Genomic DNA, 18,864 nt, shown 5'->3' with positions numbered 1-18,864 from the left:
AGAATTGCCAGACTTTGATTGCTCTAAATAAAAAGCTACGATCAGAATCAGTCATTGACCTGAGACAAGCTAATTCAGCCAACTCTCTATGCATATTACAGAGAGCGAGCCTGTAATGTGTTGTGTTCTCTAACATGGCTACAGTCATTTGTAAAACGATTAAAGGACAAGCTCCAATACCAGATCTGGAGTGGGAATAAGAATAGGGGAAACAATAGAAGAAGTGCACGTAGAAATGTCTTCATTGCCTATATGGAGTAAGAGTGTCTGAGTCCTGTGTCTCTGGTAAGAATATCTCACCTTCCACAGGTATTATATTCCACAGGTACAGACAACCATTGTTGTACCATTTGGTGAGAAGGGACTATCCAAACCCTGGTTCCACACTGCCAGCACTGTGGCTACAGATGGTTATGAACTCCATCCAAGCACAGCCTTTCTTTTTTTCATTGTGAAATATGTATCCCAATTTCCATAAATGTCAACCCATAAAGGCAACCATAAGGACACCTTTTGAACTACTTTCTATTTACGCATGTACTTTAGGTACCCAAAGCCTAGAGACAGAAGACACCAGTTTCATCCCATGCTGCTTGGTTTGGTTTAAAAGCAGATACTTGAACAGGTCGATTCTGGGTTAAATCTGGCTTTACATAAGCTGAGAGACCATGTCTGGGTATGTGACAGGATAGAAGAAGATTTAGCTGTTACCTGCCTGCAAAGTAACTCCAACATTTAAATGACAGAGAAGCACTGTGAGATGAGAACAGGTGACTGTCTTGCAAGAACCCATAGGAAAAAACCTGGTTCAAGCTAAGCTCACCTCTTTAAAACCCCAGAACTAACACATATACTTGCATGCTCCAGTTTTCAGCTTGCAATGGTTTAAAGGATTATACTTGCTCCTTCGGCAGTCAATAATAAAATACATCAAGGACTGAGAAACATTCAGAGGGTTTGAAGCTAAAACTCCTGACCCAGTGGAAATGTAGAAAGTAAATGTTCACTCACTGACAGCAAGAGAAGCAGGAACTCATTTAAACTATTCTGCATTCTGGATGTGGACTTTCCCCATGATCTATAAGGCATTCTTCTGAACATCTCGAGGCTTTGGGGGTTTTTTGGTGTGTTTTGGTTTTGGACAAATGCTGCTTGCATGCACAAGGACAGTGGCCAGCATTTCCTCTGTTCCCCTGAAACGTCTTGCATTAGATTAGGTCCACCACACACATGGATTTTATCCTAATGACTCACCCACCCAGTTCTTTCTGATCCTATTACTGCACTTGAGTGTCACTTGCCACAGCAATACCACAATAACTCTATTTGCTGCTTTTCAGACTGAAAATCAGAAATCAAGCCCACTTTCTGCAACAGGATGGTTAACTAAGAAGTGCTATTGTATTTTTGTCTTATGACAGCTCCATTTAAGATGAAGCACTCAAATCTAGATGAGGACACCACTGCTGCCACTTGAGAATGAGCACCCTGAGCCATAATATTCCTCTTTCTGGCAAGTCACTTTTCTAAGAAAATTAAAATCCACCCACTTTGCCAGAAGTTTTTATTTTACTACTTTAGGAATTTACAAGACAAATATAATTCTGCCATTTACCACCAAACCTGGTTTCTTAACACCACTGTTACGTGTTCTGTAAAAAACCTGCTTTTGTCCTCACTTGCTCACCAAACAGAAGAGGAATTTGTCCAAGCCACCATCATAACTGCAGGTTCCAGCTCAGACATCTGCTAAGGAAACTACCTATAGGAAATGAAATGTAAAATTAAAGGACCCTCTCGGTCTGTAAGAGTTCGCATCTTGGGGTCTTGAGGATATGTGCAAAGGAAGTGGACTAGAACAGGACATTTCATCCACTAGTTTGTATTCATCACCATTGTACTACTTCATCCAGTGAGTTAGACTGCTCTGAAGTTTGCAGTCCTTGTTGCATGAGCAATTTTAAATGTAAAACATTGCACAAGACGGTAAAAGAGCATGTGCATATAGGAATAGCATGGCAAATAGCAGGGAGAGATTTTTAAGAGCAAGGAGCTCTGAGAAGGGCAGGCAGTCTAAGCTCAAGCACTCCTGGTTTATATTGCATTATGTTATCACAACTGAATTTTCATAAATGCTATGGCTTCTTGCTATGTTCTTTTTACACAACTGCATAAATTCAAATAGTTGCAAATTGAATTAGTCCCTCAACTGACCCAAAACTTGATGAAAAATAACAAATGCATTCTTTTCTTTCCTTTTTTTCATCATCTCTAGATTTTGTTTTCCTATTTTATTTCCATCAGCAGTGCTGTTACCTAATACTTGTTAAGACAGCTCTTACCAAAAATTGGCTCTTTCATTATATGATCTTATTCGCTTATGATGGCAATTTAAAACCTCTCATCCTAACAGCTGCAGCTTACATCATATGTATGACCATGGCTATCATCTATTTCAGGAATACTCATAGCAGTTCAGAGACTTCACAGGGAATGTATGGCCTTTTATCATAGACTTGTTAAATGAAGCAATGCTCTTCAAGAAACAGAAAGAAAAACATGCTGCACTTAAGTCTGAGAAAAATAATGCTTTCATGCTGTGATTAATTGTTGTTTTAATACATCAGTACAGACTTCATTCCTTAGGGGCCACTACATTTAAAACAAGCTCTGACACAAAATGCAAGTTGAAAGGGACAAGTGTGCTTTCTCTAAACTATAGTCAAGTCTCCATTTTAGGGCTAATTTCATTTTTGAAGATTCAACTTTATCCTGCGGCAGTTCTCAGCCATTTTACTGGAATACAACGCTGGTGGTGTTTCCCACTTCTGTATTAAGCTGTTACTCACACTCAAGTAAACAGCACTGGGACTTGGGAATCTTGTTTTACAAGACTTGTCTGTGATCATGAGGACATGCTGAATCAACCAACACTGAAATATTACAAGTATCAATGACATTGCATCCCTGGCTCTTGAAAATCCCTTCAAACCCTCCAAAATCCAATTTTACAAAGCTGCCCTCAAGGACTAACTCCTAAGTTATCTTATCTGTGCTTGCACCTTGACACACAATTATGTCTTTCAGAAATCTCAACGAGGTATTTTTTTATTCCTTTTCCATTTCCTTTTCAGAAGCAAGGAATAGTTCATTCGCCATCAGTCTGACAAAGACACAAGGAAACAAAAGGCATGGACTCTGTTCAGTCACTTGCCATATTTTTATTAGAAAATGAAAAATTCTGCAGAATCTTAGAGAAAAATCTTACCTGAAACTGCCATAGACTATGAGGAGAATGGAAATCAGGAAGGTAGACACTTGACTGGAATCCACAAGGGAATATGCCCTGGAATTAGGAAAAAGAAGGCGTCACAAGTGTCCATTTCTCCAGTACCATTTACAATTCTTCTTCTTACTATAACACAAATAGAGGATCGATGACAAATCTTTATGGCAGCTCTCTCCAAGGTTCCCATATCATCTAGGAATGTACAACCTTTTGCTTGCAAATTAATGTTTTATATTCAAGACCACAGCTTGCAAAATCTGTGCAACAACCCAGGAACAATTTAAAAGCCTTCTGGTGATTTATTCTGAACCCACCACGCCAGACTTTTCCTTCTCAAACAAGTCAAAATTTCTTCAATTGCAGCTAAGGCAACCTGGCACATAAATGACACTAACCTGGTTTCTGTGAGACTTCTTACGTCTTAACTGATACAGTTAACCTGCAACGTGGCAGTCAAGGTTCACTTAGCTCACAAAAAAAACCCCAACAAAACCAGCAAAAACCCCAAAACCTCACGGCATCCTGCAATATGCATTTATGAAACCAAACACAATGACTTCCCCACTACATCTTGCAGACCACTTGATACAGGATTCCCTAGAGAAATTTCAGCAGGAACTTAAAAGCCAGGTTTACATCAATGTCCTGATACAACACATACCTGTGTGTTCAAAGCACAGAAATACTAATATTAGTATTTGCTGGTTTTTTGCCTCAACTTGACAGACCAAACCCTACTCTGTAGCTGACACTGTAACTTCTTTTGACCCCCACACAGGAACAGACGGCAACCTCAACAGGTCCCATTTGACAGCCAGCTGGGGAGAGTGGGGCTGATATCCTAGGGGACAGAAAATACTGTAAGGGGGACCTTGAGGAATGGACCAACGTGACGACAACAGCTTGTAACCCCAGAGAAATGATCTCTCTGCTTGGCACTTGTGAAGCTGTACTTCAAGTGCTGCCTGCAGTTTTGGGGGACCCAACAGAGAAAACCACTGGCACACTGCAGTAAGCCAAGGAGGGGGGCACCATGCTGGCAGGGATATGACAGACATGGAGAGGCTTTGGGGGTCACACTACAACACCCAACAGTTCTTCCACAACTTGCACTAAAGTAACGGAAAGGGAAGAGAATAATGCCCAATGGTAACTGCATGAGTCTTGTCCTGCAAAAATGAGAACTAGGTATTTCTGAAAACCAAACAAAAAGCCTCATTTCAGCAAGACTATAGATATGGAACAGAGATAATTGAATTATAGGATCGTTCCAAATTAAATATCACTAAGCAAATAAAAACTAAAGATACAAGACAGTTACAGAATCACTCATCCCACTCCCAATTCAAAAGCAATTCAGAGAAAACTAACGAACCACAAGACACACACTTTAAACTATTTTTAATATACAAACACAAATGTGAACCTTCTACTGCAGAAATTCAATATTAAAGATCACTGAAAACCAAACTGCCTCTTCTAGATGAAATTACAGACCTGCGGAACAAGCTTTTTAAGAAATGAGAAACTACTTCGATTAATCACATAAATAACTTCAACATAACCCCACGCTGAAAGTAAAATACAGATGTCTTATTTGCTCAAGAAGTTGGCCAACACATAAAGATGATCTTAAGTTTTGGGGTTCAGTCATGTTTGACCTTTAGCTTCCAGGCTGGGGAACAGAGATCTTAAAAGCATCCATGAAGATCAATATATTGAATTGCAAAGACATGCAATATGTAACTACATCCGTATATATAAATGCTGATTATAGACAATATAGTTCATAGCATAGTATTTTTAGCTGATGATTACAGCTAGGCACACATCAAGACGAAACAGCTTAAGGATGAGCATCCTAGTTTTATGTCCTGTTACTAGCTTCAGAGAGAAGCATTCCTTCCCCAACCTTGAGCAAAAGGAAAGGGAAAGTTTGCATGCTGTGTGGATTTGAGAATCAATAGTGGAATTCATCTATTACATTCAGGAACTCCAAATTTATAAGAAAAGCAAAATGATTAAATGGAATTTCAGCTGGGATTAGACACATGCAGGGTTATGCACTACTTTATTAACTGATGTTCATAAAATTCTATCTTCATAAATTGGCAAATACTTTTGAGATGAGCAATGTTTTCTACATAATTCATCATTTAGTGGCAACTTTGGAAGCTATGATAATTAAAATGCCATTTCATCATAATTACTAAACATTAGTCAAAACAAGGCTGTAAATGTTAGAAAGACTCATAAAACAGATAAAATAAGGATGATTCACGGATCATGGATCAGCCCTGAGCATAATCCAGTAAGTTGTCTATTAAAAACTGAGGGCCCTTTGGTACAATGAAAGAAATTGAATAAATGTAAACTCATTCTAAACAATGATTTCATATACCATAACCCTACTGATAGACTGCAGTGATGATGAGGACAGCTATCTGCTGATTCTGTGCAAGGCGGAAACGTGAATTGAAGTCCTTCCATCCTGCATAAGAACAGCGCAATAGCAGAATTATAAACTCATCACAGGCCAGTGATGCCTCCTGACCCCTCCACACAGAGGTCTTATAGCAGGGCATCCTAAAAACTCAGTGCTGGTATCAGGAAAAATTCATGTTCCCTCATACTCCAGCAAACAGGGCCAGGGAGATACAGTCACACTTTCCTTCTTCCTGAGGCAGCTGGAAAAAGAGCAACACAAAACAGACACAGCGTGACAAGTCTGAGAGTAATTGCACAGCAGGAATCAAGCAAGCAGCTCAGGCAGGTCCAGATTCCAGTCAAAGTTTCCAACACAAGCAGCCCACAAGCAAACCTCAAGAATAATTTTACAATGCTGAAGGGAATCTCATTGTAATAAACCCCTGCATCCGTTTAACATTCTATAAGGTACAGCCCAAAACCTGAAAACAGAACCGCTTCCTCAAATCCTAAACACTGGAAAGTTCATTAAGAACCCTGGACCCCAAATAGACACTTTCTAATGCATTAATCTAGACTAGAGATAATAAGCAGATGACAGCATCACATGAAAGAATCAAGCAGTAAGGCTGCCTCAAAGGTTTGAATGTTATTCAAAATGCAGTGATCTGCAAATCCATTTGTATTTTCAACTGAAATTTAAATGACCTTCTACAAGTTCAACAGAGTCCATCTGCGTATAACTGGGTTCTCCTATATTTCAAGTATGCAAGTTCACAAACTCCCACAGCCAAACACAGCATCAGTGCTACGTTCTTCTCCAATGGGATCAGCCAGAACCAAAACAAAAACCTACACTAACGCCATTTTCCAGAAGCTGGAGTAGTCTTTGTACAGCCACATGTAACCAGCCTTCCACTGCACGCATAAAAATGAAACCATCTTCCTTTTACAAGGTACTTGTGTAAAATTCTTTAATCCCAGAACAAGTAGCGGAAAATGTACAGAAAATACCTGTAACAAACCCATGCATTGTTACCCTCTGACTTAAAAACTGATTTTAGAAGCAATTCTCAGTATTTACTACATGACAATCCACAAAGACAAGATCGTTATTCCTCCCTTTCATTCTGAAAGTTAATGCTGGATACAGCCATGCTAAAGACTGCTGTCTTGTGAAGGACTTACTTCAGTGCACTTCACCTGTGTGCTATGTTACAACTACCCACCAACCCCTTTCTATACTCTGGTATATATGCAGAACACTGCTCAAAATACAGAAGACAGCAAGTGGTTTCCTAGGGAAATACCTTTTTAAGGATTCTTATGCTACAACACCTGAAATTCAACATCCTTATAGGGAAGCCTGATTAAATAACTTACTTCCAAACCAACTATCAGACAGATTATCACTCAGTCAAGTAACAAATAACTAAAACTAATGATTAGACCCAAGTATTTTACAAAATCAAACACGCTGATGGCTCACTTCCCTCTGCAAGCTCCTTTGCTCAGCCAGCTAGTGAGAGGTGACTTCCCAAATGCTTTCTCTGCAACTCAAGATCTCGCTTTGAACCTGCATCTTTACATGGCTGAGCTCAATTTTAGCTAATTCTCTGCCATCAGGCATCTATTTCTGGCAGCTTCATGGGCAAGTGCTTACAACACAGAGCCTGCTAAGGCATGCCAAGACAGAGACACAGCAAGCACTGTTCTATAACATATTCTGTGTGTCAGCCCTACAGCTATACAGTGAAAGTATTGTCCGGACAACAATCCAAGCAGCGAGCTCTCCAGCCTGGCACAGACTGCTCCATGGACCTTTACCTACAGAACAATTCCAGGGATGCCCAGCCACTGTGACACACCACCACTTCCATGCATCCCAGAGAGTAACCATGCAAAATACACCACACCAGTTACAGCTGGCGTTCCAAGCAGCACTCTCCCTTCTTCTGGGAAAAAAAAAGAATAACTTTTGTATTCCCAAGGGAACAGAGACCTGCTTCATTCCCAGCTACAGAAGATGGTACCCAGCTCATAAAAGTTGCAACAACAGTAACAGCATCATATTAGAGACACTTGCACATTCTTTTTTCTCTGTATCAGTAGCTGCAGGTCAAGTTCTCTTTCCCCTCATTACCACAGGTCCAAACTCACCTGTCTTTGTGAACATTCACCCTACAGGGTCTCTGCCATCTGCCTTCTTAGGAATTCCTTGTAAAATCCTCTGTTTTCCTATTATGTACTTACTTTTTAATTTCTCTGTTTTCATTATTTCCTTTGCTCTTCCATTGAGGAAGCACTGGTTTTCGTATGTCAGCTCTTCCTCACCACCAAGAGAAAAGCAGTTTCTTGCCAAGAGTCTCAGCAGACTTTCCAAACCAGCAGCAGATTTCCCTTAGGCAAAGCATGGTATTTCTTTTTGCCCCCTGCATAAGGCAAGTCACTTTGTTCAAGGAAGACCCAGCGAAAGACAGAACAAGGAACCAAACTTGTCTCCTGATGACAGGGCAGTGTGTTACCCTCTACATAACCTACTTGTCATGGGCCAGTTTGAAATGACCACAACCCAACACTGCCATTACAAAAACAACTTCTCTCATTTTGCCAGTCACCATTTCCCTTTCTTCATCCCATGCCAGCACAACTGTTTGCAAAACCACATGAAAAACTACTAGGGGACCTGTCTCCTTGAATAATAACGAAGAATGAATGGGAAAGTTTCTCAAGTGATTCATATTCCTGATACAGCTTGTTTCGGGAGATGAAATCAGAGAGGAAGGCTTTTCAATGGTGGCATTGGTTCAAGTACCCCAAAACTATCGCCTAAGACACCAGGGAAGTTTTATGCGATTGAAATTACACAAATACTCCTTTCTGCTTGCACAACATGCCTACCAAGCATTTGATCAAAGAAATCCAGCCCCTCAATACGTCAGTGGCAAATCTTACTCCCCTGACTTCCAAGTGGAAGAGATACCAGTGTGAGGAATTCTGCCACGGGGGAATGAGGAGCCTGTAAACTGAAGTTTCCATAGCAGTGCGCGCTAAAGGCCTTGGACACAAATCATTCTCATACAAAAGCTGTTAGAACAACAGCAAGATAAAACTTTCCCTGTGTTTACCGTATATATATGAGAATGCAAACAATAGAGCAACAAATCACATCAATTAGTGCAGCAGATGAACTCCACCAAGGTTCACATGAAGAGAGGAGATCACTTTTCATCACGTATTTTTCTTTATCAGTGATCGTAACATCCAAGTGCTTTCAAAATTGGGGAAAATAAAACTATACCAGGAAGTATCTAGACAGGCTTGAGGAAGGACTGGGTTAAATGGAGGAGCTTTTACTTTACCTAACAGGACCAAATCTACAACTTGCAGACATCTACCACAGGAATTCCCACTGACAGGAATGTAAGGAGATCATTTAATTCAGTGAGTTATAATTTGATCTTGCTTTGGGGAAAGACAATCAATCAGTCATGACAGATGGTTACCTCATCTGTTGATTAAAACACCCAGTGGTGAAATTAGTGAAAGACTAATTCATTAACTATTAATCAGTGAAAGACTTTTCTTGACATCTAGTGTAAGTCTCTGACTGCAGTTTTAGTCCATACGTTTCTCTCACCCAAAAAGCCCTTCAAAATTTGTGGGCAGCTTCTCATACTAGACACAACTCGGGTAAACTGGATCCCTACGTGAATTCACTTGCATATTTCAGATTCTGAAAGATGATACTGCTTGAGAAGTGCCCACACAACACTTCAAATACTCTTCAGCCCACATCGAAAGCCAGGACTATTTATTCAATCAACATGGTAATCTTCACCTACACTTCAAATATCCCTTATATTATCAGTGTTCACTGTCTCCTCACAGGGTAAATAACAATAATCCATGGCCACCAAAACATGTATCCCACTTTCCCGATTTCTATTCTCTTCAGAAGAAAACTCCTCATAGATAGGTACCAGAACTGGAAAGGTGACAGTGAAGCATCTCCTTCTCTGCCCTATTACTCATCACCCACTTTCAGAACTTGCTGAACTCACACATTCAGTTTGAGGGTCCCACCTCAGCAAAGAGTCAATTCTTTCAGAGGCAAATGGAAAACAAACCACAACAAAACCCAACCAAAACCCAACAATCAACTTCTGCTGGAAACCTGGACTTACATGTCAGCACCAAGGCTGGTGGAAGTTCCCACCTGCTCCAAGGGTTTTGTGTATTTCAGAAGCTAGTTAGTGTGTTTATTACTTTGGTGATTGCTACAGCAATAGAAAAACAGAAAGTCAAGAAATACTAGTTGGTAAATTCAAGGCAAGCTGAAGAATATTTTGCAACTCACTTCCCCTGCCCCACCCTTGGCTTTTGGAGCTATCAACTGTAGACAGAAATGAGTATTCACCTTCACTATGCTGCAGTAACCCTACACATCTCTTTTCTTTTGACCATGAAGAGCATGCCACTTGTGAGGAAAATGTATTCTCTGAATCCACTTGTCTCTTACATTTTCCAAATATTCTACTAACTATTCTATTCCTTAAAAGAAGTGGAAAGAGGTGTTAGAGAATACAATGACCAGGATAATTTATTGCGAAGAGTAATCATATTGTGGTGCTACAGTGCAAGGCATGTGTGAGCTATCACTGCAGCATAATTTATTAAGATGAGCAAATCAAAGTCAAGGACTCCAGAGCATGGCCCTAGGGCACATAGAAGAAAAGCACCACCATGCACACAAAGATCAATTACAGCTAATTGCACAAATATTCATTTTGGTGGGGAGGCAGGCTCACTCTGTAGGTAAAACCAATACTGCTTTTCTCCTTTACTGGATTCCAGGTCAAGGGTATAACTAAAAAGCCTCTTTCAACTGCCTTACATGTGCAAGATATATACATATTTAAGAGCCTCCATTAGGCTTGCTGCCAAACCAAAGTTAACCTGAGTGTAACAGTTAAAGGTATCATTTTAAGCGTGAAGTCATAGTACCCACAGCTGTAAACGTATCTCAACACTATTCCATTCTTCAGCGTGATTCATAGGAAAAACAAGCGAATTGCCATGGCTTCACTTACCTTAAAGGAATAGCTTGTTTTCTAAAGTAAGTTTACAGCTTCATCTCAATTGTCACATGCAGATAAGGTCTGCTTAGTCTAAATAATCTATGGAAACACGGAGTATATCAGAAAAAAACACCCTGAAGCAAGTCTGAAGTGGAAAAACCAAACCAAACCAAACCAGAGTAATTTGAGATGTCCCACTAAACCCAGATTTTCCTATGCAGATGTGCTTAGGGCTCAGGCAGGCATTTCAAAGTTGTAACCAGAGACTAATTCTGCTGTTTATCAGACAGAGGTCTCGAAACATTTTCATACTGTTAGAGATCCTATGTATTTCTTCACACCCAATTTAAAACCCCCAATTCCCTCTTATACCCTTTCCAGAAAGCTGCTTTCCTAAAACTTTCCCCCCAAACCCAAATTCTAAGCTCCCAACCCAATTGCTAAGAGGAAACACTCCTCTGAGCTCACTTTGAGATGAAACTGAAGTGTATGTCCAGTAAGGCATCAGGACACACAATCTTGCAAAACACACCCCCACTATATTTTCTGTTAAAAACATTATCTGAGCTACGTCTTTGGTTCACCCAACTGCCTGCCAACAGAACAAAGAATTACATGTTTCACACTGTTTAAGAATTACAGTAACTGGAAGCTTTCCAGATTTCACATTCAGCTCGGAGCACTCACTTCCTCTCAGGAATGGGAGCACAACTTCCAGCCCCTGCCTGGAAGCGTAAGAACACCTTACTCCACCAAAGGAGCATTGTTTCCCACCAATACAGAGGACATCTCTGCACCCCAAAAGCATTCTCAGATCCTGAGCTCCCCATCACTCTGGTGGAACTACACTAAACAAGAGACTCGGGAGCAAAAATTGCAATCAGTGGTTAATGGAGAAAAATTCCATCTTCAAGTAAGTTGTAGTGGACACACATAGCTGAGTAGTAAGCAGCCAGAACCAAAATAAATACCCAAAAATATATCGAATGTCTTTGACATTGCTGCAACAAAAAAAATGGCCTTTTTATTTCATACTATGCATTTGTAAACTGAATGGGAGCCTGGATGTTCACCTCTAACCTAGACACACAAATAAATCTACTTTTATGAGGTTCAGTGTTTTATTGAGGAGGTTGATTGGTTGACCTGGATTGGGGTTTTTGCTCCAAAGCAAACAAACCAAACAAGACCTGGGAACCTGCCCTTCTTTCTTTCTTAGAGAAAGAAAGTACAAGATGTCATGAAAAGCAGGGCATGCTTTTACTGCCAAATCTATGTCACCAGCAGCCAAGGAATCCTCTTCAGAAGTAGGTTTTGAAACTGGACCACAAGTGTCCACGACTGCAAACGTTTTGGGAAAATGTGAACCAAACATCCCCACAATGATGTCTGCGATAATGGAGCCCCATGGAATTAAAGTTAGTAGGTATCATTCCAGTGCGTTAAACTGAACAAGAACCTATGGAAAAACATTTGATATCAAAACAGTTAGTAGTGAAGGCTTTACGCAAGTCTGTATTTTGAGTCATGTTTATTTTACTTGAGCTGTTGCAGATCAGCTAACTTGTTTCAGAACGCTGGCATCCTACTCCAGGCCAGCCCCAGCAAACTGCTGAGCCAAGGCACAGCCCTGGTTTTATTTTTTAACACAATTATAACTTTTACCCCTTCTTGACAACTAAATCTAAAGGAATCCAGCTTCATATACGATTTGCCAGTGTTGGTTTGAAAATGAAAAGTCTGAGGCAAGAGAGACCAACAGGCCAGCCCTATACTGCAAATTTTAGCCACCTTATGTTACCCCACCTCTGACTCCAGTGGCATTAATAGAACTCTGCCAATAAAGCCTCCTTTTTCAAACAATTAGCTTGGGTTTTGCTAGTAAAACTTACTTGATTCATGGGCAGGAAGAGGAGAAAGAGGTGAGAAAATTACCCCAGCAAAGCAGCACGCTGCCCTGGCAAATTACTGTCTTTGTGCAGCGAGCTTTCATTCAGGCCAGCAGTTGCACAATTGCTAGCTGTGACACAGAGACAAAAGGAGTCAACATGTGGCCAGGGACAAGGTGGGACTAAAACACTTTCAAAAGCAGCTTAGTTAGGTCTGATTAAGCACACTGTAATACACACACCTGTAATCCAAGCTTTACAGGAGCTTATGTAAATGAAACAAAACTAATCTTGCTGTTTCCTTCTAACTAACGTTCTATGCAGAAGTTAGCAAGGGTTCAATGAAGTTAGTTTTCAAAACAGACCACAGGTACTGTAGCTGCTGCATCTATGATGACATCTTATAACATTTTGTGCTACTTCAGCCTTCCAGATTTGTTTCCATTAGTAAACTATGGTTGCAGCATGCAGTAGTATCCTTGAAAACTCTAATCAAGTTATCTGTCCCCACAAGCCCTTCAAGCACCTGAGCACTTTTTTAAACCCCAGCTCTCCAGATACCTTTGCCACAGCACAGCATCCTGAGGCACTGGCCATCCACTAATGAGACCGTCAAGTAAACCCCATCATCATTAACACGTAAGGGTATTCAGTGAGGTACAAGAAGTAGCCATACTGCATTTGCAAGGGTCAAGCTATAGTATGCTAAAAAACATGTTTCATGGGAATAAGAAAAAGAATAAAGACTCATCTGCTGAAGTAAAGCAACTGTCTGTGACTGTCCTCATAGTTATCAATTCATAGAAGACTTCAGTGTACTGCAAAGGATAGATTCAAGTTTTGCTGTTGTCCCATATCAATTACCAAACAAAAATGTGGAAGAATTAAATCAGCAAGTATCAGAACAAGATGTAAATACATAAATATGAAAGTATACATAAACATATGTATGAGGCATCTGACAAAGCAAGAAGGTTGCAGCTTAGCTGCAAGAACAAACTGATCACATAGGAAGACTTTCCTCATCTGGAAAACTGTTTCCACCTTCCACAAATAATCAGAGGAAGGATTGGAGGGAAGGAGAAGAGAGGAGGTCAAATAAAGATCTGCTGCACACAAGCATTTCTCACCAGAGCCACAAGCATATTTCTTTATGTAAATTTTCAGATTCCAACAGAGCAGTGAACTCTGCAGAGGTCAGCTCAATAATGAGCCTACCTCAAAGCTTTGCTGAAGCAGCTCTTCCAGCTAAAATACCACTTCCAACTGCATCAATTTTCCAAAAATAGCCCTTTTTACATGTGGGGAAAAAAAAAAAAAAAAGGCAAATCAAGGGGGTAGTTGCTGTGATTTCAGTCTGCAGAGTACCTCTGTGCAAACTGTCTGCAGTTTTATGCTACTCAGCCTCATCGTGACCCAAACAACATTATGCTTTCAGGAAGAACAGTTTGGAACCATCAATGGTTATTCCTGGCACAGGGAAGTTTTCTGCAATTTTGGCAGCTAAGACCTTTTTGGGTCATAAAGGCACCAGCTGATCTCCCAGACATACATGCAACCCAGAGTTCTCAATTGCTTGATAGCGCAGTTCTGCTTTAGACATAAGACTGCCTAGTGCAGGTTTCATTTAATGACATTCTAGTTACAGGAAGAAGATAAAAATGTTACCAAAGTCTTCACCTTCGGTTCCCATCTATGTTTTGATCTCTGGAAGCCTTTTTCTACATAACAGCAAAAGCTCATTAACAATTACTATAATCACCTAAAACACACGGATGCTCCCTACTTCCAGTTCACAAGAAATTCCGTTTACTGCTTGAAGAACAAGTCTCTTCTGCACAAGAATCCCCTGTTCAATAACAAAGCCCTGTCCAAGCTCTATAGGAGATATCTACAACCTAACCGTCACTCTGCCAACCACAGGACGATCAGAACACACTCAGTGTGGGCTCAGCATGGGCATTTTGCTTTTACAGGAGCAGGAAGACCTGTTCTGAGCAGGGTTAGAGGCTGCTGCAATGAAAATGCTGACAAGCAATTCATATCATGACTCAACATTGCTAACACAGCTACTACAAGTTATTAGTTCCAGTCAACAGCATCTCAGAGGACCTTAAGCCACAACAAAGAGTTGCCCAAGATGATAAAACATGTGAGGTTTCATAATCTGGGATTAAATATTTGTCCCAATCCTCACTGCTGCTTCATCTGGACCAGGATGACAGCAGTGAGCAAATACCTCATCTCTGTCTCGCTATTAAGAGAGTCAATACCTACACTCTGCAAGCCCCCGACAAACAATTAATGTACCAATTCTGACAATAGCATGTCCTATGTCTTACATACACACACACAATTATGTTTTCACTCAAACAAAACAAACCTCAGACCCAATCATCTCTCCCACATACCCCCAGAGCACCAAAACAAGGTCATAAAATTAGTCATCCTGGACTAACCTTACTCTTGACTACTTCAGAACTGCTGATACTCAGGCTTTAAGGTTTTGCTGATTTAGAGAAGTGGGGGACAGTAAGAGCAGCTCTACACTCGTTCATCTCAAGTAAAAAGTTTCTTGGGTCTGTAGTAGACTGAGAGACTCCATGACAGCATCAGATTACATTGGCAAACACACACAACAGAAGCCAAACACCTAAACTGAATCAATCTCTTCTCCAAACACATAAATATGTCTAAAGGCATGTTGAATCAAGCAGAAAGTATCACTGTTATTTCTGATAACACAAGAAAAAAGTGCTAGTGGGGGACAAATGAGCTCCAAGTGGGTCAAGGAACTACGAACAGTTGAACCCAGAAAAATTCAGGAATGTTTAATTTTTCCATTGAAGCTGAAACACTGACTGGAAGTAACACCCCTTCTACACCCCTTCTATTCTCCAATGTAAGTGAAAAACAAGGAGCTTAAAACACTAAAAACCAAACAAACCCTACATGTAGTTAGAATGAAAAGCCTGAAGTAAAATCTCACACTAGGTTTTCTGTACTATTGTAATGACAACATTTCATGGTTCCAGTACTTGGTCTGTAGAGGAATAATGCACTGCTGTTCACACAACCAGGAGTACAATTCCAAAACAACCAAACAGCAACAGATTTTGCTTTCTGAAAGGCAAAAAAACAGGGAAAAAACCCCACCAAAATCATTAGGTTCTACATTACCAGTATGTCAAACAGCAGCTTTTTACGGCTGAATGGATCCCACCTAGAGAGAATGCTGAAAGCCGTATTTGAACACACAACTCCCATGATCAGCTCAGTTATAACTGAGGCAGTGGAGGAGAAAAATCAAGCTTTAGCCAGGGATTTTGCTCCTGTTTTGATGCAAGCCATTGACTCCCTATTAACTTGAGTTAAAATTTCACACCCACGAGCAGAGGACACTCTCTGTAAAGTCTCTTAATCAAAGGGAAAGAATGGCTATTTTACTTAGAAAGAAAACAACAGTGAATCAGAGAGCTATGTGTATTTATTACAGGAAGAAAATTTGAGTATAAAGCACCAAAATAACACGCTGCAAAGAAATACAGACAATCAACGCAGCATGTTTCCAAGGTATCTGTGCCAAAGGCTTGGTGACTCAGGCTAGCATGAAGCTAGGAAGCAAAACTTCAGCTTAAATTGTAGTATGGCATTAAATACATATCAACAGAACCTAATGCAATTAACATTTCAGAATGCCTATGATTTACTACTGAAGTCAATTACGGTTTTACATTATGAGCACTATGATCTTCCCATACTACTGAGCTTACCAATACTAGTATTTTGCATAGACACATTCTTCCAGGTGTTCTCTCCTGTTCATTTCTTTTTCATTCTATTTTCTAAGAGCATACAATAAATACAGCACAGGAAGGAGAGATGATTATTAAGTGGAAGGCAGGTACTGGTATTTAAATGTGCATTTAGCTTTAGTGTAAGCAAAATTATGCAGCCTGTCACTGGAATAAGTGCCGAAAAGAGTTTCTAAGATGACTAGGAGAGATAGGAACTCAGTTTATTTAGTCTAGAAAAATACATGGTAAAGGGACAAGCCAGCACCCATGCAAAAGGGAACACCAAATGGGGGAACTATGAGATCACCCAAAAATCGTGTTACTAGCAAAAGGGAAATTCACAACACCAAACAGTAAACTGATACAGTTGAACAATTTCCACCCCCCCCTCCAAATCCAAGTTCATTTTCAGATCAGCATCTCCATAGTCACAGGAACATTAGTAACAACACAAGAGATGGCAGTTCTTCCACCTTCATGTACTGTGCCTTTAGGGGTGGGGAAACCAAAACCCAACAACACAAAAAACAAACGGACCTGTTCCAAATGTATTACCCAGTATGCTCTTTCCAGTCCTGAGAAACAAGAAAAAGGAGGAGAACGTGTCCTACTGCTCTTTTGTACTCACTCATTCTAAACAGTAGAGGTTTAATAAAATGATAATGTTCAGACAGATTATTAGAGGCACCTCATATGCTGAGCCTCTGAGCCTTGCCACGCTTATTAAACAGGTAACTTTTATAAGAGCAGCAGTCAAGTCTTTAGTACTGCACCATGTAAACCCTTTGGACAAATTGAAGTTTATGAGGTTTCATGTATGGGACCCAGTGAAATTTCTATTTGACCAGCATCAAATGACATTCACTTGAAAAATTTTCATTATATTTGTTATATATTTATTATATTTATTCTATAAATAGATATAATATAGATATAAAAATAAAAATAATATACTCATTATATAAAACCATAACTGGTTTTATCAGAGAGCTATTATCATTTCATTACGTATTATTATTCTTCTACAAACACGGAATGGAAACATACACACCAAAGCCCGTGTCAGCCAACACTGTGTGTCTAACATCTGCAAGCTCAGGGGTAACTAGGTTAAAATGAAACCAAAACGACTACTTTTACTGAACAAAATGTTTGCCTTTTGAGAAGCAAACTTACACATAAAGTCATCAAGTTCACATTCCAGGAAACTAAATTCTCTCCTATTCATAGGAAATCCATTAACTTGCAGTGGTCATCCTAAAGATACAACTGACACTCATAGCAAAAAGGACCCAAGATGGTAACTTCTTGTTCACATCTCCCTCTTAGTGTAACATCCATCTTATTCCGTTAATTCAAGCTGTGCTCATTTAATGAGTGGTGTATGCTGGACAAACTGGAACACATCAGAGCAGTGAACCACTTCTAAAAACATGGTTTTACTTAGACATTCATTAAATGTTACAGCAGAGTCAGATTAAATCTTCAACACTAACTCTAACCCAGACAAAAGTCGAATCCAGCACAGCCAGGAGCAGCCGCATCAGGTTTTTCAGGTGTTACTAAAAACCATGACAATTCCAACCACATGGATAGAAAGGAAAACTCCTAACAAGTCAAGGTTAACTTCTGGTTTTCCCATCTTTAACAGAATTGCTTTGAAACGTGTAAAAGTGACACTGCTGTGTGAATCCTGAAGCCCACGGAAACCACAGTCTCTAGTTTTTACATGAACTTAAAAAAATTTCCCTAAGGATCAGGGAATTAATGGCTTGACACTTTTAGGAAAAACAGAGAACTGCTGGGCTTGATAGGGATGTCCATGTACCAGCAGCAGGCTCAGAATGACTTAATATATGCCTGGCATCTAGGAGCTACTATAAAACAAACACTATGTGGTTTTGAAGACATGCTGCTGCTACTGCTGCTACAGTAGAGGATTCAGCTTTCCAAGAAATTTTACATGCTGGAAACCTAAGTGCTGATCCTTTGGCATCTATATCCATTCACATTTTCATGTAATAATCATAGTAAATAACAAAATACAGATTACCAGTGAGTGACCAGCTTGAAGCATTTCAACTAAATGAAATAATCTTTTCAACTTGGCAACAGTCTCATGCTATCACCATGTATACCATTAAAACCAAACAGTACCCGTGGAGAGAAGCAACCCCTTATTAGACTAATATACAACTAATATACAAGCTAATATACAACTGGAGAGACATAAGCTTCTCAATACATAAACACGAGAAGCTTTGAAATCCTCAGGAGGCACATAAAACACCTACAAAACAGTTGGTTAAAAACTATTCCCTCCCACCACAAATATATTTATCATCATATCAACAGTATTAGGAAATGGGTATAGGAACTAA

The 18,864-nt window shown here is 39.9% G+C and overlaps 1 protein-coding gene across 24 annotated transcripts in view; it reads right to left on the bottom strand.

Annotated features, from left to right (window-relative positions):
- SPPL3 (signal peptide peptidase like 3) overlaps positions 1-18,864 on the bottom strand; it is a 64,211-nt gene that overhangs the window by 25,052 nt on the left and 20,295 nt on the right. For all 24 annotated transcript variants that reach the window (XM_080628972.1, XM_080628974.1, XM_080628978.1 and 21 more), the window contains exon 2: positions 3,269-3,346. In XM_080628972.1, coding sequence (XP_080485098.1) covers positions 3,269-3,346 — 78 coding nt within the window. The remainder of the gene's footprint in view (positions 1-3,268; positions 3,347-18,864) is intronic.

Source organism: Psittacula echo (genome assembly GCF_963264785.1).
Source record: "Psittacula echo genome assembly, chromosome: 13".
NCBI lineage: Eukaryota > Metazoa > Chordata > Aves > Psittaciformes > Psittacidae > Psittacula > Psittacula echo.
The sequence above is the reverse complement of the archived record's forward strand: the minus strand, read 5'-3'. Positions and strand labels throughout refer to the sequence as shown.